This window comes from Lithobates pipiens, unplaced genomic scaffold (genome assembly GCF_037356315.1).
Source record: "Lithobates pipiens isolate NorthernLeopardFrog02 unplaced genomic scaffold, aLitPip1_a1.2 Scaffold_18, whole genome shotgun sequence".
In the NCBI taxonomy this organism is placed as follows: Eukaryota; Metazoa; Chordata; class Amphibia; order Anura; family Ranidae; genus Lithobates; species Lithobates pipiens.
This window is the reverse complement of record NW_027507758.1, coordinates 346,745,770-346,767,024: the sequence shown is the minus strand read 5'-3', so window position 1 is coordinate 346,767,024 and position 21,255 is coordinate 346,745,770. Positions and strand designations below refer to the sequence as shown.

Genomic DNA, 21,255 nt, shown 5'->3' with positions numbered 1-21,255 from the left:
TTATTCTGGCTACTTAATTGCATAGCAAATTCTAAATATTCCAAAAATGATACATTCTAAAAAAAAAAAAAAAAAAAATATATTTAAAATTCAAAGTGTGTAACATAATATGATCCAAAGAGCCTCAAAAAGCCATACAAATTAACCAGAAGCATTGATCTGAGAAGGCAGTTGACCAACAGATGGCAACAAAAATAATTAATGTTACCGCAAATAAAGCAAGCTGAGGGCACAGGCATGGGGTGTGCGTTCACCATAGTAATAATCGCTCATTACTGCATGCAGTTGTCAATACACATTGCCAGTTTGCTAAACTATGCATCTTAGATGCAGTATGTTGTACTTGAGGTGGTTCTAGCTTTCAGGAAAATGTTCGTGTATGTTGACCTCTGTATACATCCCAAGAAAAGAATCCCGGTGAAGACATCCAAAGCTTTGCAATATTTATGTGATGAAAGTATGGATTCAAAATGTCCACTTGGTTTACGTTATCCTGGATCTATAATCTCAGATTAGGTTTATGATACCTTTAATTCTTATAACAAGTGACTTCTACAGTGTCATATAGCCGGTAAATTTTTCTGTAAGGTTGTACTGAACCAAATTGTGTCTACTGCAAGTGAAGTGCACTCAGCATTAGATGTTACATTTTCAGCTGCACCATCCGGGGGGTTATCCTTTACAGAATTAATGCAGAGGATCATAGCTAAAGTGTAATTAACCAGTTCCCGACCAGCGCACGCCGATGTACATCATCAGAATGGCACGGGCAGGCATATTGGCAAACAGGTACGTCCAATCTTTAATGCCGCCCTATCATTGCGAGAGTGCTGCCGGCGGTGCGCTCGCGTGCTGGTTGGGACCCCCATGAATCCGGTCGCGGGTCCCGCGGACTCGATCGCCACGGGCATACCCGCGATCGTCTCACGGGGCGGCTGAACGGAGAGATGCCCTTGTAAACAGAATCACACTTCTGCCTAGCAACAAGTGACGCTGATCTCTGCTTCATGTGATTGGAGCAGAGATCAGTGTTCACTAAATGAAAGCCCAGCCCCCAACAGTTAGCAACACACCCCTAGGAACACTTAACCCCTACACTGCCACCCACTGGTTAACCCCTTCACTGCCAGTGTCATTTACACAGGAATCACAGCATTTGTATAGTATTCATTGCTGTATAAAATTACAATAGTCCCAAAAATGTGTAAAAAATGTCCGATGTGTCCGCCACGTCGCAGTCACAATAAAAATCGCTGATCGCCGCCATTACTAGTAAAAAAAAAAAAAATATGAATAAAAATGCCATACAACTATCTCCTATATTGTAAACGCTATAACTTTTGTGCAAACCAATCAATTGGTTATTGCGATTTTTTACCAAAAATATGTAGAAGAATACGTATTGGCCTAAACTGAGGGGAAAAATATGTTTTTTTATATATTTTTGGGGGATATTTATTATAACAAAAAGTAAAAAATAATGCGCGCAATTGTCAGTTAAAGCAACGCAGTGCCGAATCACAAAAAGTGGTCTCGTCTTTGGCCAGCAAAATGGTCCTGGGCTGAAGTGGTTAAGCCATAGACAACAAAAATGTATTAGTTCCCTTTTGGTCTATTAAAGCTAACGTTTAACTTAAAAAAAAAAAATGTTCCATATATCTTTAATCACATGACTTACCCATAATGAAGTATGTCACACGTTGTGTAGGCAGTTGGATCCTAGAGAAATCTTCACTGCAGGGATACCTGTGCTTCAGGTCTTCAGGCAGAAGAGCAGTAATTATTGTGCGACAGGGACTAGACTACTTCTTCCTCCATTGAGAAAAGTTCTTTCACGGATTACACTGCCTGTAACAGGATCTATGAATGAGGGAAAGTTTAATGATCAGGAGTCTCTCCCCCATTCACAGACCATGTTACAGTGTAATGAATGAAAGAACTTTTCTCAATGAAGGAGCGGGCAGAAGCATTTGAATCACTAGGGAAGAGGAGATCAAGGAAAATTTTCTTTCTGCTTACAGCAAATTGATTACATCATCTCTGCCAAAGAAAACTTGTAGAATGGAGTTCAAAGACTGATTTTTAACTAATTCAAAACCTGCCACTTTTAACCCCTTTCTCCCCAGGCCAATTTTCAGCTTTCACCGCAGTCACACTTTGAATGACAATACGCAGTCATAAGAAATTTTTATTTTTTCACACAAATAAAGTTTTCTTTTAGCGGTATTTAAATCACCACTGTTTTTCCTTTCATCATTTTTTGCAAAACAAAAAAGACCGAAAATCTTGAAAAAAATGTGTTTTTCTTTGTTTTCATTAAAAAAACTTTACAAATAACCCATCTTCATAAATTTAGGTCAAAATGTATTCTGCTACATCTCCTTGGTGAAAATAACCCAATCCAGTTTATATTTAGTCTGTAAGAAAGTCACAGCGTTCACAAATTATGGTGGGTGTGTGTGTATATATATATATATATATATATATATATATATATATATATATATACACACACATACACACACACATACACACACACAGTACAGACCAAAAGTTTGGACACACCTCATTCAAAGAGTTTTCTTTATTTTCAGGACTATGAAAATTGTAGATTCACACTGAAGGCATCAAAACTATGAATTAACACATGTGGAATTATATACTGAACAAAAAAGTGTGAAACAACTGAAAATATGTCTTATATTCTAGGTTCCTCAAAGTAGCCACCTTTTGCTTTGATTACTGCTCCGCACACTCTTGGCATTCTGTTGATGAGCTTCAAGAGGTAGTCACCTGAAATGGCTTTCCAACAGTCTTGAAGGAGTTCCCAGAGGATGCTTAGCACTTGTTGGCCCTTTTGCCTTCACTCTGCGGTCCAGCTCACCCCAAACCATCTCAATTGGGTTCAGGTCCGGTGACTGTGGAGGCCAGGTCATCTGGCGCAGCACCCCATCACTCTCCTTCTTGTTAAAATAGCCCTTACACAGCCTGGAGGTGTGTTTGGGGTCATTGTCCTGTTGAAAAATAAATGATGGTCCAACTAAACGCAAACCGGATGGAATAGCATGCCGCTGCAAGATGCTGTGGTAGCCATGCTGGTTCAGTATGCCTTCAATTTTGAATAAACCCCAACAGTGTCACCAGCAAAGCACCCCCACACCATCACACCTCCTCCTCTATGCTTCACGGTGGGAACCAGGCATGTAGAGTCCATCTGTTCACCTCTTCTGCATCACACAAAGACACAGTGGTTGGAACCAAAGATCTCAAACTTGGACTCATCAGACCAAAGCACAGATTTCCACTGGTCTAATGTCCATTCCTTGTGTTCTTTAGCCCAAACAAGTCTCTTCTGCTTGTTGCCTGTCCTCAGCAGTGGTTTCCTAGCAGCTATTTTACCATGAAGGCCTGATTCACACAGTCTCCTCTTAACAGTTGTTCTAGAGATGTGTTTGCTGCTAGAACTCTGTGTGGCATTGACCTGTTCTCTAATCTGAGCTGCTGTTAACCTGCGATTTCTGAGGCTGAACTTATGAACTCGGATAAACTTATCGTCCGCAGCAGAGGTGACTCTTGGTCTTCCTTTCCTGGGGCGGTCCTCATGTGAGCCAGTTTCTTTGTAGTGCTTGATAGTTTTTGCCACTGCACTTGGGGACACTTTCAAAGTTTTCCCAATTGTTTGGACTGTCTGACCTTCATTTCTTAAAGTAATGATGGCCACTCGTTTTTTGTTTTTTTTTTACTTACAGTGCCTTGGGAAAGTATTCGGCCCCCTTGAACTTTTCAACCTTTTGCCGCATTTCAGGCTTCAAACATAAAGATATAAAATTTTTATTTTTTGTGAAGAATCACCAACAAGTGGGACACAATTGTGAAGTGGAACGAAATCTATTGGATTTTTGAAACTTTTTTAACTAATAAAAAAATGAAAAGTGGGGCGTGCAAAATGATTCGGCCCCCTTGCGTTAATACTTTGTAGAGCCACCTTTTGCTGCGATTACAGCTGCAAGTCGCTTGGGGTATGTCTCTATCAGTTTTGTACATCGAGAGACTGAAATTCTTGCCCATTCTTCCTTGCAAAACAGCTCGAGCTCAGTGAGGTTGGATGGAGAGCGTTTATGAACAGCAGTTTTCAGCTCTTTCCACAGATTCTCGATTGGATTCAGGTCTGGACTTTGACTTGGCCATTCTAACACCTGGATACGTTTATTTGTGAACCATTCCTTTGTAGATTTTGCTGTATGTTTGGGATCATTGTCTTGTTGGAAGATAAATCTCCGTCCCAGTTTCAGGTCTTTTGCAGACTCCAACAGGTTTTCATCCAGAATGGTCCTGTATTTGGCTGCATCCATCTTCCCCTCAATTTTAACCATCTTCCCTGTCCCTGCTGAAGAAAAGCAAGCCAGAACCATGATGCTGCCACCACCATGTTTGACAGTGGGGATGGTGTGTTGAGGGTGATGAGCTGTGTTGTATGCCAAAAATATCGTTTTGCATTGTGGGCAAAAAGTTCGATTTTGGTTTCATCTGACCAGAGCACCTTCTTCCACATGTTTGGTGTGTCTCCCAGGTGGCTTGTGGCAAACTTTAGACGAGACTTTTTATGGATATCTTTGAGAAATGGCTTTCTTCTTGTCACTCTTCCATAAAGGCCAGATATGTGCAGTGTACGACTGATTGTTGTCCTATGGACAGACTCTCCCACCTCAGCTGTAGTTCTCTGCAGTTCATCCAGAGTGATCATGGGCCTCCTGGCTGCATCTCTGATCAGTCTTCTCCTCGTCTGAGCTGAAAGTTTTTTTTTTTTTTTTTGAAAATATTTTTTATTGAGTTTTAGACAGACAAACAAACATTCAACAAAAAACAGTGACATGTCACAGTATTATGGTTAGACCCACGCAGGGGCCATCAAGCGATTCCAACAGAATAATCAACACCTGTAGCACATCCACAACAACAACAACTAACTTAGTGCTAGGTTGGCTCCCACTCCATATAACAACTTAGGACCAAATTCTGCAGTCGGGCCGCAAGGGGCACCAGAATAAGTGAACTAGGCTCATAGTATTGGCTACACTAAATAACATAAGACAGTGAAGTGGAGCAATACCAGGGACCCACCCCAACCACACTCCCATCTTCCCTCAGGATGACATCCCGGACATGTTAATCTGTAGTCACTGTGGAGGCATCAGCCAGCCACTTAGACCACACTTTCATGTATTTTTTGGGGCAACCCCTGTTATGATATGTTTCCTTATAATGTGGCAAGACTTTATTGACATGGGATTTCCACAGTTGTAATGACGGCGGGGCCTGCTTTTTCCAGCATAAGGTGATCATTTTCCTGGCATAAAAGAGTAGAAGTCCTATCAGGGTTCTGTCTGCTATCCTGGGGGCCACCCCCTCCACCAATCCCAGAAGGCATATCCGCGGGGTCTGGGCTACATCTATTCCCACCACTTCATGAATTATGGATAGTACCTGTGACCAGTAACGCTGAATTACCGGGCAGGACCAGAAGATGTGTATAAAGTCACCCGGATCCCCAGTGCATCTCCAGCACTCCGAGGACAGGGAGGTTCTCATTTTATGTAATCTATACGGGGTAATATATGCCCGGTGTAGAATTTTGTATTGTATGAGACGGTCTCGAAGAGAGACCAGGATGGTGAAGGGAAAGTCCCACATGTCCTCCCAGTCCTCGGAATCCAGGTCCGGAATGTCTTGAGTCCATCTCCGTCGGAGCTTTGACAGATCTGGAAAAGAGACCCTAATAAGGTGCGCATAGAGGACCGAAGTCGGCTTCCTAGTACATTCAGATCTTGTAACCTTTTCCAGGGCGGATTGCACAATTTGCGTGGTATTGGGTACCACTTGGGCCTTGAAAGCATGGGATAGCTGCATATAGCGGAATAGATGCGAGGAGGGCACATTATTGCGAGATACCAGGTGATTAAAGGGGTGTATAGTCGTACCTGACATGAGGTCAGATATGAGTTTTATGCCACATCTGGCCCAAATTTTGGGGTCTGGTAGTGAGTAGAGGTGAGGTAAGGTAGGATTATTCCATAGGGGGGTGTGTGGGGAGATTGCAGTCCCCGGAAACCCCTCCAGTCCCAGTCCCGCCCGCCAGGCCCTTAGAGTTGTGTGCATAGAGGGTGTCAGGTCATAGGGGGCTCTGGGACCCCGCAGGGGTAAGTGTGTCAGGGCCTCCACGGATCGGACCACCGCAGCCTCCAGAACCGCCGCAGGGTTGGACATGTCTGGTGCCATCCACCAGACTACCGTGACCAACTGCGCTGCCAGAAAATATTTCTGGCAGTCAGGAAACGCCAACCCCCCCCGCAGCACCGGACGCATCAGCGTGGATAGTTTAAACCTATGGGGGCCGGAGCCCCAGAGGAAGGAAGAGAACAAATGATTCAATTTCGTAAAAAATGAGAAAGGAATCCATTGTGGGGAGTTACGGAATAGATAGGTAAATTTAGGGATTATCTTCATCTTGATTAGGTTAATGCGGCCTAAGAGGGATAGGGGAAGGTTTTCCCAGGCTTTCAACCTGGCCTTGACATTTTGGACCACCGGATTTAGATTGAGGGGGATAAAGCTGGACACGTCTCTCGAGACCCTCACTCCCAGGTACACCATGTCCTCTACCCAATGCAGTTGGATATTTGGCGGGGCTAGTCGTTTTGCCTCAGGGTCAATAGCAAGTAACTGGGACTTCGTCCAGTTCACCCGCAGTCCAGTTATCCTAGAAAAGTCAGTCAGTACTCGCAGCGCTCCTCTAAGAGAGGGGTCCACGTCATTCAGAAAAAGCAGGAGGTCGTCAGCATACAGTGCCACCCTCTCCTCCAGCCAAGCCATTTTCAGTCCTTTTATATGGGGCGAGACCCGCAATGCCTCCGCCACCGGTTCCATAGCAATGGCGAAAAGTGCAGCCCTGCCTGGTACCCCTGGACAACGGGAAGGGAGCAGAAACATCCCCCGCCAGCCTAATGGCCGCCTTGGGGGATCTGTACAGAGTCTGTAGCCACCCAATAAAAACCAACGGAAACCCCATCCTCCGCAGAACTTCCCAGAGATAAGGCCACTCGATCGAATCGAATGCCTTCTCGATATCAAAGGAGGCAACCGTTCTAGTGCCCACATTATCATGTTTGGCATGTAGATTGGTGAAAAGTCTGCGGAGGTTGATATCCGTCGATTTCTGGGCCATGAACCCAGTCTGGTCAGGGTCTATAACGGAGGGCAGAAGGGGATTAAGTCGAACCGTGATTAATTTGGATAAAATTTTAAAGTCAGTGTTAAGAAGAGCAATGGGTCTATATGAGGCGCATTGTTTGGGATCTTTATTGGGCTTGAGAATTAGAATGACATGGGCATCTGCCATGGAGGGTGGGAGCGCTCCCCCCTCCAGACACTGGGTATACAGGTCAGCCAGCAGAGGGGCCAGAAGATCCACGTGGGATCGGTAGAACTCGACGGGCAGACCGTCCGGGCCCGGGGCCCTCCCAGCTGCGAGCGAGTTAATAACATCATGCACTTCCTCCGCAGTAATAGGTCGGACCAGATGGGACCTCTCCTCATCTGAGAGCCACCCCAAGGCCAGGGGGTCCAGGAGAGGCGCCATCCCGCCCGGGTCTACAGCAGGAGGGAGCGTGGAAGTGTATAATGTCTGATAGAAGGCCCGAAACTCCCTTAGGATGCCCTCCCGGGATGTAATAGAGTCCCCGGTAGGAGAAACCAATTCGGGAATCAGGGTCATAGGGGTATCATGGTGAGACATCATTGCCAGTAGCCTACCATTCCTATCAGCCTGCTCAAAAAACTTTTGTTTAGAGTGAAAAACCTCCAAAGGGGTAATCTCAGAGAGGTGGAGGTGGAGACACCGTTTTGTGGAATGAAGCCGATCGAAATTGGAGACCGAGGGGTCAGACCCATAGTCAGCAGCTGCCTCCTCGATCTCTCCCTCCAACTGGGTTTTTGTGGCCTGTTGAGTTACCTTGACCGCCTTAATTTCTGACATATAATGCCCTCTAATGTATGCCTTAAAGGCATCCCAAACTGTGGGAGGAGAGGATGACCCCGCATTAAGTTCCCAGTATTCTCGCAGTGCATGTGGGATTCGCCCTGCTATCTCTTCATGGGAGATCCACTGCACCCCGAGGTGCCATAGGGATCTGTTGCGACGCTCCGTCGCCCGCATAGTAATTTTGAGGGGGGAATGATCAGACAGCCCACTAGGCAGGTATGTCGCCTCTACCACGTCCGATAACATAGGTTGATTTGCGAACGCATAATCTATTCTAGAGGAGGTTTTGTAGGACGTAGAGAAGCACGAGTAAGCCTTAGTACGTGGGTGCAACCATCTCCACACCTCCGTAACCCCCGCCGCGTCTGTCCACCCCATCAGGTCTCCCCTAGAGGAGTGCGATGGAGTGGGCCTATCAAGATCAGGAGAGAGGGTGTTATTAAAGTCTCCCAGGATTAGTAATTTAGCTGGACAATACGGGGTAATCCTCTCCAAAATAGTGTACAACACTTCCGGTCTAAAAGGTGGCGGAATATACACCCCTACCAAAATATACCTTTGTTGCCAGGCCGTGAGTACCACAATTACAAATTTGCCATGAGGGTCCGTGTGAACAGCTTCCACTGTACACATAAAGGATTTGTTTATCAGAATGGAGACCCCCCTGGCATATGAGGAATACGTGGCATGAAAAGTCTTCTGAACCCAATGTTTTTTCAGAGTCAACAACTTACTCCCCATCAGGTGGGTCTCTTGTAGGACCAATATGTGTGGGTTGTGCGTCTTGATATACTGGAACATCAGTGCCCTTTTAAACTTAGAGTTGAGGCCCCTAACATTCCAGGATACCACCGACCAAGTACCCAGATCATGTGATGCCATGATTCCAGGGGGGAGAGTTTAGCAACCGGATGATCGAGTCCCACCTGAGACCCACCCGACAAGCAGTGAAAGAGCACGAGCCAACCGCACATAACATATACAAACCATACAAAACTATACAACTTCCCAAGCACTGGGTGCTTTTCCTACCGGTACCCAGTGCCCCCCAAAAACACTGGGGGTGGACCAGGAACCGGTCTATATCCAAAACTAACCGTAACATTGTGGAGTGTGAACCCAAACTCTAGGCCACACTACAGTCCTCCGCAAAACCGCGGATTCAACCTTTGAGGCGTGTATTCGGTACCAACACACTGATGTTCCCTTGAACCATGGAAGTCCTCCGAAGGGCCTGAACAGCCCCCCTTGGTATACAGAGGCCCCCTAACGTGGGGTGGGGGGGGGGGGAGTAATATCCTTCCACGGCAAAAGAGTTCAGTGAGAAAGCTTCCAAATGGGTGGAGAGCAGTTGGTTCCCAACTTCGCGTAGATGAACCCAATCGTAGGGGGTTCAGTGGGGGGTCACCTATTCAAGTACCTGTGAAGTGGCTCCGGTACTAAGAGGAGATTGCGCCAAGAAGAACAAGCCAGGTCCAGGGTCACTCTGCGCACCAGAGATTGTCACGAGGATAGGCTATCAATGCAAGGTGGTCAGCCAGTCGTCCGCGTCCGCTGGGTTATCAAAGAATCTGAGTGTTCCATCATGTTGGACACGCAGGCGGCTAGGGTAAAGCATACTATACTTTATGTTCTTGTCCCGGAGCCGTCTACGAACATCATTGAATGTTTTCCTCTTCCGCTGTAAGTCAGTCGAGAAGTCAGGGAAAAGATGAATGGATGCGTTTCCATATGGGAGAGTAGGATGCTTGCGGGCCTCCGATAGAATTCTGTCTCTGTCTCGATAATTGAGGAAGCGGACCAAGAAAGGCCTGGGGTGGTTCCCAGGGATGGCACGTCCGGAGGGCACCTGATGGGCCCTTTCAACCACATAGGTAGGAGGGACATCGGTGAGATCCAGGAGATTTTTAAAGAACCCTTCCGCGAAGACAGCCGGGTGATCCCCTTCTTCTTTCTCAGGAAGCCCCAGGACTCTAACATTATTCCGTCTGAGCCGGTTTTCGGCGTCATCTGACTTCGCGACAAGGGACTGTACTGTGCGCTGCAGCTCAGCAATGGAGGAGGTATGTGCAGCCGTAAGATCCTCCGTAGCGGAGACTCTGGTCTCAGTTTCAGTCATTCTCCCTCTGATTTTATCAAGGTCATTCCTGATAAAGTTGCACTCCTCTGCCAGGTGGTCAATACGCACCAGCAGTGACGTTCTGCTCTGCTCGATTGCAGCAAGAATGGTGGCCGTGCTGTCCTGTGGCGGGGGGGCCGACCCCGTGGCTGCCGGTGCCTCCGTAGTGCCCATCTCCATCTCAGACAGCAAGGCCCGGAGTCTCCCCACAAGCAAATGGTCCGGCTGGCTAGGATCAGGAGAGAGTGGAGGCAGTCGGGGTGGGGAGTCAGTCTCCACAGCCTTGAAGTGCTTTTTCCCTTTTTTGGAGGGGGGTGACATCTGACGGGACACAGAGCAGGGGGGAGACCCCAACACAGGAGCAAGGGGGACCACCACTCACAGCCCAGGGGAGCACGAGGTACCCAGCCAGGGGGGGGGGGGGGTGTCACAGTCCAGGCGGGCAGATAACAGTCACTTGCAACCCCCCCACAGCAAACACCAGAGCAGAGGCAAATGGAGATGGAGATATAGCTGGTAGAGTGGTCAGGGAAGGCCGCAGGCAGGGGGGGGGCAGAATGGACGTTGGGGAGGGAGACACCAGGCCACAGTGCACACCCTGCAGCCCCCACAGCAGCCCCCTCCGCTCAGCACACCCAGTCACTACAGGAAGGCAAGTGGATGAGAAGGTAGATGCAGGCCGAAGGATCCCCGAGCTCAATTTAGGGCTTGGCCGGCCGCGACACACTTCCGCGGGGCAGCCGTGCAGGAAACAGCGGTGTCCGGCGGGTCTCACTAGGCCGCAGTAGGCCGCGGCCGCCACGAGCGCGTCCAGCGGCCCAGGAGGTCCGCGATTTCGGCAGGCGGGCGGAGGGGCAGGCAGGAGGGGGAAAGGGGCACCGGTAACTGGATGGATGGCAGTCTCTTACCCCAGGCCTGGAGCGATTCGATGCAGGAGATCCGCAAGATGGCGGCGGTTGCAGGCCCGAGCGGTGCGCGGTCCCCCTCGACCAAAATTCCTCCCAATTTCACCTCAGGGCTCTGGAGGGGACGGAGAGGAACAGATTGCAGAGTTGGAGCGATGTTTTAGGGCCAGTAAAAGCCGAGATGGCAAAGGATGGAGTGCAGGATTCCAGGAGCTCTTCACAAACACGTCTGTCGCCTCTCACATCCGGCCACGCCCCCCCGTCTGAGCTGAAAGTTTAGAGGGACGGCCAGGTCTTGGTAGATTTGTAGTGGTCTGATACTCCTTCCATTTCAAAATGATTGCTTGCACAGTGCTCCTTGGGATGTTTAAAGCTTGGGAAATCTTTTTGTATCCAAATCCGGCTTTAAACTTCTCCACAACAGTATTACGGACCTGCCTGGTGTGTTCCTTGGTCTTCATGATGCTCTCTGCGCTTTCAACAGAACCCTGAGACTATCACAGAGCAGGTGCATTTATACAGAGACTTGATTACACACAGGTAGATTCTATTTATCACCATCAGTCATTTAGGACAACATTGGATAATTCAGAGATCCTCGCTGAATGTCTGGAGTGAGTTTGCTGCACTGAAAGTAAAGGGGCTGAATAATTTTGCACGCACCCCTTTTCAGTTTTTTATTTGCTAAAAAAGTTTAAGTTATCCAATAGATTTCGTTCCACTTCACAATTGTGTCCCACTTGTTGGTGATTCTTCACAAAAAAATAAAATGTTATATCTTTATGTTTGAAGCCTGAAATGTGGCAAAAGGTTGAAAAGTTCAAGGGGGCCGAATACTTTCGCAAGGCACTGTAGCTGCTTTTTTCTTGCCATAATACAAATTCTAACAGTCTATTCAGTAGGACTATCAGCTGTGTACTGTATCCATCTCCTGAAGAACACAACTGATGGCCCCAACCCTATTTATAAGGCTTGAAATCCCACTTATTAAACCGGACAGGGCACACCTGTGAAGTGAAAACCATTTCAGGTGACTACCTCTTGAAGCTCATCAACAGAATGCCAAGAGTGTGCGGAGCAGTAATCAAAGCAAAAGGTGGCTACTTTGAAGACCCTAGAATCTAAGACAGATTTTCAGTTGTTTCACACTTTTTTTGTTAAGTATATAATTCCACATGTGTTAATTCATAGGTTTTGATGCCTTTAGTGTGAATCTACAATTTTCAAAGTAATGAAAATAAAGAAAACTCTTTAAATGAGAAGGTGTGTCCAAACTTTTGGTCTGTACTGTATAATATATATATATATATATATATATATCTATATATATATATAAATATAAATTGGTCAATCGTGATGTACTGATGGCCTAGCTCATTTCCTAAGGCCCAAAAACACCAGGACAGTACCAATATTCACCAAATAACCCCTTTTTAGAAGGTAGACAGTCTAAAGTAGTAAGAGGCATGGCAACATTTTGTTGTATTTTCTGTCAGAATTAAAAAAAAAAAATTAAAAGAAAAAAAAAAAATTACAATGAACTTTTTTGTTGTTTTTTAATTGCTTTTTTGTTTTGTTTTTTATGTTTTTTTTTTAAACACACTGTGACCAGAGCAATACAGTGTTACCATAGTAACACTGTTCTACTCTGGGGAAGTGATCAAGATTTTTTTATTTTTTTTGTACACATTAGGATTGCCAATACCAATAAATTTCATTGGTATAAGCAACAATTTTTACTAAATGAAACTGATTCATTGTCTTTTGTTGTGATTAGCTGTAATTGGCCAAAGCTATTCACATGGTACAGATGGGCTGTGATTGGCCCTGCCTGTACCATGCGATCATTGTGACCAACCACAGCTAGCAACTTTTGTATACAATGGATGTCATGAAACAAAGCTGTTCATCGTATACAATTGTCATGTGACCTGCTGTGATTGGTCACAAAGATCAGTCATTGGCCGGGTCCTTTTGACACATTCGGTGACCGATCGTGCTGCTGCGTAGCGCTTTCACATGACGTCTACTCCAAAGGAGTAAAGTTCCATCTGGCCTATAGTAGATTGATGGCTGGGTGGGACTTTTCTTCTCCGGAGATGTTAAATCATAAAAAAAAAGCGCTTTCTGGAAAAACTACACGGTTAATGCTTAGGCTCGGTTCACACAGGACGCGGCACGACTTGCAGCGCCGCGACCTGCCGCGACTTGCAAAATGACTTCTGTATAGAAGTCAATGCAAGTCGCCCGAAGTCATGCCAAAAGTAGTACAGGAACCTTTTTTCTAAGTCGGAGCGACTTCAGTCGCTCCTATTAGAACGGTTCCGTAGTACAGAACGGGGGCGACTTGTCAGGCGGCGAAGTCGCCTGGACAAGTCGCGCCTGTGTGAACCGAGCCTAATCGTGACATTTCAGGAATGTATTTATACTACAAGGTAAGTCTTTCGGCCTCACGTCATTCTTTGAAGTAAATTATATATAAATAAAAATCAAAAGGTTTGAAAATATTCATACATTCAGACATCCTCATAATGGATGTAGAAGTTGTTATAGAAGTACAGTGGATATAAAAATTGTACACACCCGTTAAAATGTCAGGTTTCTGTGATGTAAAAAAATGAGGCAAAGATAAATAATTTCAGAACTTTTTCCACCTTTACTGTGACCTATAAACTGTACAACTCAGTTGAACAACAAACTGAAATCTTTTAGGTGGAGGGAAGTAAAAATAATAAAAAAATAAATAAATAATATGGTTGCATCAGTGTGCACACCCTTAAACTTATACTTTGTTGAAGCACCTTTTGATTTTATTACAGCATTCGGTCTTTGTGGGTATCAGCATGGCACATCTTGACTTATACAAAACAATATTTGCTCACTCTTCTTTGCAAAAACTATCCGATTCAGGTCTGGGCCATTCCAAAACTTTAATCTTCTTCTGATGAAGCCATTCCTTTGTTGATTTTGATGTATGGTTGGGTCATTGTCATGCTGAAAGAAAGTTCCTTTTCATGTTCAGATTTGTAGCAGAAGCCTGAAGGTTTTTCTGCCAATATTGACTGGTATTTGGAACTGTTCATAATTCCCTCTATCTTGACTAAGGCTCCAGTTCAAGCTGAAGAAAAACAGCACCAAAGCATGATGCTGCCACCACCATGCTTCATGGTGGGTATGGTGTTTTTAGTGGTGTGCAGTGTTGTTTTAGAGCCAAACATAGCTTTTGAAATTATGGCCAACAAAATTCAACTTTGGTTTCATCAGACCGCAACACATTTTCCCACATGCTTTTGGGAGACTTCATATGTGTTTTTAAAAATAGGCCGGGCTTGGATATTTTTCTTCGTAAGAAAAGGCTTGCCACTCTACCCCATAGGCCAGAAACATGAAGAATATGGGAGATTGTTGTCGCATGCACTACGTAGCCAGTACTTGCCAGGTATTCCTGAGGCTCCTTTAATGTTGCTGTAGGTCTCTTGGCAGCCTCCCTGACCAGTCTTCTTCTCGTCTTTTCATTAATCTTGGAGGGATGCCCAGTTCTTTGTAATGTCACTGTTGTGCCATATTTTCTCTACTTCATGATGACTGTCTTCACTGTGGTCCATGGTATATCCTTGGAAATTCTTTTGTACCAGTCTCCTGACTGATACTTTTTAACAATGAGAGCCCTTTGATGCTTTGGAAGTGCTCTGCGGACCATGGCTTTTGCTGTAGGATGAGACTAAGAAAATGTCAGGAAAGACCTACTAGAACAGCTGAACTTTATATGGGGTTAATCAGAGGATCTTTAAATGATGGCGGGTGTGTTTTGACTCATATTTAACCAGTTCCGGACCACCCAACGCATATATATGGCAGAGCGGCCCGGCTGCGCAAAATCACGTAGAGGTCCGCAATTTCCTGCATGCGGTTTTGGGCAAGCCGGAGAGCCACTCCCGAAGTGATTGGGCACAGCGAAAGCCAATCAGTGGAACGTTCACAGGAGAGATGGATCAGCCGTCTGTGTAAACAAGGCAAATGGCGGATTTGTCAGAAAGGGAAAGAGAAAATCTAGTGATTCAGCTAAGCTGAATCACGGTTCTCTCATTTCCTTCAGTGTTACACTGCCCCACACAGTTATTAAGCACCTCCCTAGGGAACATTTAAACCATTGACTGTCCCTGGTGTTAACCCCTTCCCTGCCAGTGTCATTTATACAGTAATCAAAGCATTTTTATAGCACTGATAGCTATATTGGTGTCACTGCTTCCCAAAAGTGTCACTCAGAGTCAGATTTGACCGCCCCCAGCAATTTTGCAGTCATGCTAAAAATTGCAGATTGCCACCATTATTGGTAAAAAACAATAAACAAGATTTATATATATATACCACTATTTTGTAGATGCTATAACTTTTGCCAAAACCAATCAACACGAATTGGGATTTTTTTTTTTACAAAAAGAAATTCGATTTTTATTTTTTATTAGTAAAGTTTTATAGCAGAAAGTAAAATATATTTTTTATTTAAAAATTTTCTTTTTTTTGTTTATTGCACACAAAATAAAAAGCGCAGAGGCTATCAAATGTCACCAAAAGAAAGCTATATTTGTGGGGAGAAAAAGGACAATTTTATTTGGGTAAAGTGTTACACGACTGTGCAATTATCAGTTAAATCAGTGCTGCATCGCAAAAAATGACCGTGAGGAAGTGGGTAAAACCTTCTGGGTGCTCCCCCCACCACAAAAGATTTCAGTCTGTTTTTAAATTGAGTTGTACAGTTTACAGTTTATAGGTCACCTTAGAAAGGTGGAAAAAGTTCTAAAATGTTTTATCTGTCTCATTTTTTTACATCACAGAAACCTGACATTTTAACAGGGGTGTATAGACTTTTTATATGCATTGTACCTCCACAGGAGTGACATAGGAAGCTAATGGTTACTCAATCTGTTAGCATCAACCCCACAGATGGTGCTTTATTATGATCAATTAGCAATAAAGCTAAATTTAAACAAAAAAAGGTTCCTGTGTGGTATAGGCATGTCTCAATGTTAAATGACAGTAGATACAATGTGGCCCAAGAAGGGTGTATGCAGGTCACTGCATCTTACCTGTACTGGATATTTCTGGCTTCCATACATAACGTATTGAGGTGCCAAGCTGTAAATCATGTAGTTTGTGTGCAGAACAATCAACAAGAGGATCATACAGAGGAACAGAAGAGCTTGAGGTCTTGTTCGTCCTCTTCTTATCTTGTACAGCTATTAACATGAAACAAGACTTGTAAAATGGAGACTATTTAAACGTGTAGTAATTTGTTTGATACAATTTTCTGTCTACATCGTAACCCTTACAAGGTCATTTTCTAAAAGAGTAGAAATAAATGCATGATAGAATCTTATTTTTCTTTAGAATATTCTGGCATATTGCTCTGTACATATATAATATAAGAAGGCTGCTGCACACAGAAAAAATATGCTCTCTCATTACTGACAAATGTATGTGTATGTTATGAAGGAGGACATTTTTAATTATTTACAAAAAAAACAAAAAAAACAAACACAACAAAAATGCAAGGATATGCAGTTAGTTTTCATATTTTTTTAATCAACTCTAATATTAATCTATTTGAAGCAAGCTAATGTTGATGGATAACCATTGCTGATGCTCTAAGCTACTAGAGTCCTTGCTACTCGAAGAAACCGACTAGAGACCATGAAACATATTGCAACACTTAAATTTTCTGGTTTTCATACATAGGGATGGAGTGGAGGAGGAAAAAAAAAAAAAAAAAGAACACTGTTTACCATGTAACTACTACTTAAAACTAAAATATCGATCTTTAAACATTTTGAGAGTTGAAATTTTGCAAGACTATTCAAGAAACAACGGCAAAATGTTAGATTTAGAGATTGTGCACAGGTATAATAGGAGGGGGTTAGGGTTTAAGAGTAAATAAAGAAAAAAGTGCAGAAACTTTCTGAAGAACCCTCGTACATTGCTCTGTAATCACAATTTTATCTTGGTTGTTCCAAATACTATATTAGGAAAAAAAAAAAAAATGTATGTATATATATATATATATATATATATATACACATATATATATATATATACACACACACACATATATACATACAGTGCCTTGCAAAAGTATTCGGCCCCCTTGAACTTTTCAACCTTTTGCCACATTTCAGGCTTCAAACATAAAGATATAACATTTTTATTTTTTGTGAAGAATCACCAACAATTGTGAACTGGGACACAATTGTGAAGTGAACGAAATCTATTGGATTTTTGAAACTTTTTTTAACTAATAAAAAAATGAAAAGTGGGGCGTGCAAAATTATTCGGCCCCCTTGCGTTAATACTTTGTAGAGCCACCTTTTGCTGCGATTACAGCTGCAATTCGCTTGGGGTATGTCTCTATCAGTTTTGCACATCGAGAGACTGAAATTCTTGCCCATTCTTCCTTGCAAAACAGCTCGAGCTCAGTGAGGTTGGATGGAGAGCGTTTGTGAACAGCAGTTTTCAGCTCTTTCCAAAGGTTCTCGATTGGATTCAGGTCTGGACTTTGACTTGGCCATTCTAACACCTGGATATGTTTATTTGTGAACCATTCATTTGTAGATTTTGCTGTATGTTTGGGATCATTGTCTGATTGTCCCTGTCATTGCTCACAATGACAGGGACCGGGCACGCGGCAACTTATATAGGGACAAGGGGCGGGGTCTTCGGTGGATGCCACATGGGTTGATGTCACATGGTGACCCCGCCCTCTTACGATGTCACAGTCCCGGAGGATGCTGGGACTGTCGCCATGTGACATCAACCCATGTGACATGAACCCATATGACATCCATCGAAGACGCCGCCCCTTGTCCCTATACAAGTCGCCGCGTGCCCGGTCCCTGTCATTGTGAGCGGAGGACTCGGCGAGGCAACATCTGAAGAAGAGAAGAACAGATGAACGGAAGGCGGCGACAGAAGACCGGGCCACCGTCTGTAAAAGAGCTAGAAGAAGGCACGGTGGCCCGGCAGAAGAACCGAAGAGGGGGACAAGACCCCCGAAGTCGGAAGAAGAGGCCGGCGGCGAGGAAGAATGCCGGGCTCCTCCGCTAGCAAAAGAGCTACAAGAAGATAGTGGAGGAGTCTGGCCAGAAGACCCCCGAAGTTGGAAGACCCCCGGAGCTGTGTAATAAAGTATTTTATCTCGTGTGTTGTGTTTTTTTTGGTACTTTTATTTTACAGGTGAATGGGTAGGGGTACATTGTACCCCATACTCATTCACATAGGGTGGGGGGCCGGTATCCGGGGGCCCCCTTATTAAAGGGGGCTCCCGGATTCCGATAAGACCCCCATCCGCAGACCCCGACAACCAACGGCCAGGGTTGTCTGGAAGAGGCCCTTGTCCTCATCAACATGGGGACAAGGTGCTTTGGGGTGGGGGGGGCCGCGCGGCCCCCCCTTCCACAAGGCACCCGCCATGTTGAGGGCACGCGGCCTGGTACAGCTCGGGGGGGGGGGGGGGGGCGAGCATGCTGGCCGGCCGGCCTCCTTTCCTGGCCGGCCAGCATGCTCGGACAAGGGTCTGCTCGGACAAGGGCATGCTCGGACAAGGGGACCCCGACGCCAATTTTTTTCGGCGTTGGGGTTCCCCTTTAAGTCCATACCAGGCGGAGAAGACGTCGCTGGCCCCGCCTACCTGGAGACGCGCTCGAAATGAGTGGACTTTCCTCCGCGTGTGTGGGCGAGTCCGTTCATTTCAAAAGTAGGGCGGATAGTACGCGGACTTAGTACGCCGTATTAGTCCGCTGAAAAAGTGCCGTGTGTGGGCAAGTAGCCCGTTCGGAAAGTCCGACGGACAGTCTGGCGGAAAGTCCGCCAGACTAAGTACGTCGGACAGACGGCTACGTGTGTACGCGGCTTTAAGGACCGCTGTATTGCCATTGTACGTCATCGCAATGGCACAGGCAGGCACAAGCACGTACATGTACGTGCCTGCCTTCCAGCGGGTGGGGGGTCGGATCGGACCCCCTCCCGCTGGATACGGCGGTCCGGTTCACTTCAGGAGCGATCCGTGATGAGGGGATGGCCGTTGGTTTCTGGCCACCCCCTCTGGATCGCTCCTGGCCAATGAGAAGCTTCCTCCCACTGTGTATTGTATACACAGGAAGGAGGAAGTGATGTCATTCTCCTCGGGGCGGTCTTTTTGATCGGACTACGAGGAGAAGACAAAAAGTAAGTGCACCAAAACACTACTCTAAAGCCGCGTACACACGAGCGGACTTTTCAACGTCCAAAGTCCGACGGACTGAGTCCGTCAGACTATTCGATCGTGTGTGGGCTGCAACGGACTTTTGATTCACCAAAGTCTGACGGACTTTAGAATATGGAACATGCTTCAAATTTTCCCGACGGAACTCCGCCGGACCCGGTCCCCTTCGAAAAATCCGCTCGTGTGTATGCTACTCCGACGGACTAAAACCGACGCTAGGGCAGCTATTGGCTACTGGCTATGAACTTCCTTATTCGAATCCAGTCGTACGTCATCACGTTCGACTCCGTCGGAGTTTGGTGTGATGGTGTGTGTCCAAGTCCGTTCGGTCGAAAAGTCCGCCAGAACTCCGCCAGAACTCCGTCGGAACTCCGGCGGAACTCCTTTGGAGGTCTGTCGGACATAAGTCCTCTCGTGTGTACGGGGCTTAACACATAGGTACACATAGGTACACAAACCCCCCCCCGTCACAGTGTCACTGATTGCATTGATCATTTATTTACTGATCACTCTATTCAGTGTCAGTTGTAACAGTAAAAACTGTCAGGGCAGTTAGTGTTAGGTCCAGGGTAGCCCCCTACCCCCCCCAATAAAGGTTTAACCCCAATTGCCCCTAGAGTTAACCCTTTCACCCCCTTTTGCCAGTGTCACTAAGCGATCATTTTTCTGATCGCTGCATTAATGTCGCTACTGTCGCTAGGTAGCTAGTTATTTTTTTAGGTTCACCGCTAGGTTTTTATATCGCTAGGTACCCCGATATACTACCCAATAATGGTTTTAACCCCCTGATTGCCCTTAGTTAACCCTTTCACCCCCTTTTGCCAGTGTCACTAAGCGATCATTTTTCTGATTGCTGCATTAGTGTCGCTAGGTAGCTAGTTATTTTTTTAGGTTCACCACCAGGTTTTTATAGCGCTAGGTACCCCGATATACTACCCAATAATGGTTTTAACCCCCAGATTGCCCCTAGTTAACCCTTTCACCAGCGATCACAGTATAAGTGTCACTGGTGACGCTGGTTAGCCAGTTAGTTATTTAGGTTCCCCGTCATTTAGGTTTTTATATAGCGCCAGGGACCCCCATATACTACCTAATAAAAATTCGAACCCCCTGATTGCCCCTAGTTAACCCTTTCACCACTGATCACCGTATAAGTGTTACAGGTGACTCTGGTTAGTTTGCTTTTTATAGCATCAGGGCACCCACCATTTATTACCCAATAAAGGTTTAACCCCCTGATCACCCGGCGGGTGAGATCAATTAGGTTTTAGGGTCAGGGTCTGCGTCGCCCCAGGCAGCGCTAGGTTAGTGTCAGTACCGCTAACACCCACGCGCAAAGCATAAACCTCCCGTGGTGGTATAGAATCTGAACAGATCAATATCTGATCTGATCAGATCTATACTAGCGTCCCCAGCAGTTTAGGGTTCCAAAAAAACGCATTGTTAGCGGGATCAGCCCAGATACCTGCTAGCACCTGCGTTTTGCCCCTCTGCCCAGCCCACCCAAGTGCAGTATCGATCGATCAATGTCACTTACAAAACACTAAACACATAACTGCAGCGATCGCAGAGTCAGGCCTGATCCCTGCGATCGCTAACAGTTTTTTTGGTAGCATTTTATATTTAAATCCGGAAGGCAGTGCTTGGTTTTCGGGGCCCCGTACATGGCTAGGCTCCCAAAAAGTCCCCCACATGTGGTATCCCCGTACTCGGGAGAAGCAGCAGAATTTATTTTGGGGTGTAATTTGACTTATGCCCATAGCTTGTGTGAGCAATATATCATTTAGTGACAACTTTGTGCAAAAAAAAAAAAGTTTGTAATATTCCCGCAACTTGTGGCAAAATATAAAATATTCCATGGACTCAACATGCCTCTCAGTAAATAGCTTGGAGTGTCTACTTTCCAAAATGGGGTCATTTTGGGGGGTTTTGTGCTATT

At 45.5% G+C, this 21,255-nt stretch overlaps 1 protein-coding gene across 1 annotated transcript in view; it reads right to left on the bottom strand.

The window, feature by feature from the left end:
- The window catches only part of LMBRD1 (LMBR1 domain containing 1), a 340,404-nt gene that overhangs the window by 1,348 nt on the left and 317,801 nt on the right, over positions 1-21,255 (bottom strand). The window contains exon 13 of the mRNA XM_077487418.1: positions 16,150-16,299. Within this exon, the coding sequence (XP_077343544.1) occupies positions 16,150-16,299 (150 nt within the window). The remainder of the gene's footprint in view (positions 1-16,149; positions 16,300-21,255) is intronic.